General features: G+C 34.5%; 1 protein-coding gene across 1 annotated transcript in view; it reads left to right on the forward strand.

The window, feature by feature from the left end:
• The window catches only part of LOC107437349 (sialin-like), a 25,169-nt gene extending 23,201 nt beyond the window's left edge, over window positions 1-1,968 (forward strand). Inside the window, exon 10 of the mRNA XM_071181692.1 lies at window positions 1,694-1,968. Coding sequence (XP_071037793.1) covers window positions 1,694-1,912 — 219 coding nt within the window. The 3' untranslated portion in view covers window positions 1,913-1,968. The remainder of the gene's footprint in view (window positions 1-1,693) is intronic.
• The last annotated feature ends 568 nt before the right edge of the window (window positions 1,969-2,536 follow it).

The raw sequence follows: 2,536 nt of genomic DNA on the forward strand, positions 1-2,536 counted from the left end.
GCCACTGCCTTAATTGATGCGGTTTTATGCTGTCACGTATTTGTGACAGTCGGCGCGAAAGGGTTAAGGCAGTCGCTCTCTTTAGACTTGTAACGGGCCATGACTATCTGGCCAAACACCTTTATAGCGTAAACATTTTTGACTGTCCTAAATGCAAGCTCTGTTGCCTTGGGGAGGACATGGACTTGCCCCACATTTCCGTCTGTCCTGCGCTCATCTCCACTACTGTGTGTGGACGCTACTGGGAGGCTACGGCCCGTATGGGCTAAGCATGTCACTATGTATTTTTTATTTATCTCTTTTTGCCTTGTATTTCTTGTTATTTTATCATTTTTGTTCTTTCAAATTGGCCTGCCATTGGAAATAAAAAAAAATGTTATGCTTACCAGGCGATACGTGATCAGGCGTAATATTTTAAAAAGTTTTATTACTGCGATTTGTCTTTAAATTTACAAGTTATAAAAGTTTTCTGTAATTTATAAATTCTAACAGGTGGTGAGCCTAAAATAAATTTAAGAAAATTAAAATCACAACATAAATAAAGTGTAAGTTATGACTAGTTTTGAGTGTTATGCTAATGCAAAAGTAAAGCGAATCAGCCTCTTTTATGTCTCTTACTTCCGGCTTACCTCCTGAGTATATGCCGCCCTACCCTTAGAGTTATAGGAAACTGTATCACTACGCAAAATTTCTTTAACACGTTGAATGCCATGCGGGTCACCGATGACCGGCGAAGCCAAGATTATTAGAAACACATAATTCGAGTAAATTTTTATTTTTTTTACATTATTATCGTTACTAAATTGGTTTGAAGAAATTAATGCACTATAGAACCATCACCTCCTACATCAGAAAGCCTCCACACAGTTTCTTATAAGTAGTCTGCGCAGATTATTTAAAAAGCGAACCACTTTTGCTCATGAACCCAAATTCTATTTTAAAAGTACCGATATACCGATATAATTTATGTTGTCCGAGGTACCTAGCCCGAAGGGCTATCTGCCTCTCCATCGAAGATGTAGAAATAATAAGGGATGAGTGGGGTAAGAGTGTTTTGTAGAATGTGAGGTGCAGGCAGCTTGAATCTGTAGTGGTGGACAAGTGAATAAAACAGACCAATTATATTCATAAATTAAAATAATTTTTAGACATATATTTCCTACCACTTTCTAATTTTTAATAGATTTCATATTAAATGGTTCTTTCACCAAATGGTTAACCTTCATAGGGGTCTTTCACCAAATGGTTAACCTTCATAGGGGTCCGATCGGACTACCTGCAAAAAACCGTGTGGAGGTTTTCAGTTATAGGAGGCGTTGATAGAACACACAAAAATAATTTTATTTATATACACAGGGATGCCAACTTGCTGCGGACAGCGAATAAATATTTTCAAGAAGTGGTTTATTAATTGTGATTCTTGGTTTAATAAATTCAATTTGGTAAATTTTTATCCACCATTATTTCTAAAGAATTCGTAGGCGTATATTTACTCAATTTTTTCAGATAAGTCATGCTTAAGTTAACCTCTGAAACAACTGGCAAGATCTGTTTAATATTTGCAAATATAGTTTGTAGTTAATTACCGTTTGGCCAGACGGGCAAGCCATGTAAAATTAGCGTGGCATTCAACGTGTTAATATCTACTTCAAGATTCTTTTCCCTTATCATTCTTTTACTTATGTGTTTTCAGAATAATATGCATCAGTGGGGTTATGTTTTCTTGATCAGAATTGTTATGATTTTATGCTGTACTGCTTTCTTCTTTTTCTTTTCGTCGGCAAAGAAACAGATGTGGCATCTACCCACTGAACAGACAAGTTTCGCCTTTTCGTCTGCCGTACCACAAGTGGCTCCTCCAAACACGTCACTGCAACATAAGGCGGAAGAAATTGCGCCGAAAACATCCTGAAATCAGCATTTAAGGAGAAAAATGAACTAATTTTAAATAAATTATTAAGCTGTGGACTTTTGTATTTTTGCATTTCTTATTAAAAGAAGAACAATTTTCGGGAATGCTAAATTTTGAAATTCTTTATATTTTAAACCTTTTTAAGGGATAGATCTTGATGTGATAACAAAAGATGTTTTTTTTTATTATCAAAAGAAGTAAAATTTACCTCTTCAGTATATTGTAATTATAATAAATTATTTAAAGAAAAAATTGGTTTATTTAAGTATTCGAAGCAATGGTGAATTAAATAAATCAAACAATTATAACCCCACCCACAAATAAACTGCTAAAGAACTCTACTTTGGTTATCAGTTCTATCTTATTACCCTGATTGAGTTTCATGTTGGCACGTATTTGTGACAGTCGGCGCGAAAGGTTTAAAGAAATAATTATGCGAAACTGAAACGAAAAAAGAAATTACCTGAATAAAATCTTCATCCGCTTCAAAAAATATATAAATAGCAACAAAAAAAAAGAGGAAAAAAAAGCAGATAACATGTTTTAAGCCCTTCAAAAATAGGCGCCCATATTCTGGCGGGAATGAGAAGAATCAAAAGTCATTTGAAATATAAAAACTGGAGA

Source organism: Parasteatoda tepidariorum, chromosome 6 (genome assembly GCF_043381705.1).
Source record: "Parasteatoda tepidariorum isolate YZ-2023 chromosome 6, CAS_Ptep_4.0, whole genome shotgun sequence".
Taxonomy (NCBI): domain Eukaryota; kingdom Metazoa; phylum Arthropoda; class Arachnida; order Araneae; family Theridiidae; genus Parasteatoda; species Parasteatoda tepidariorum.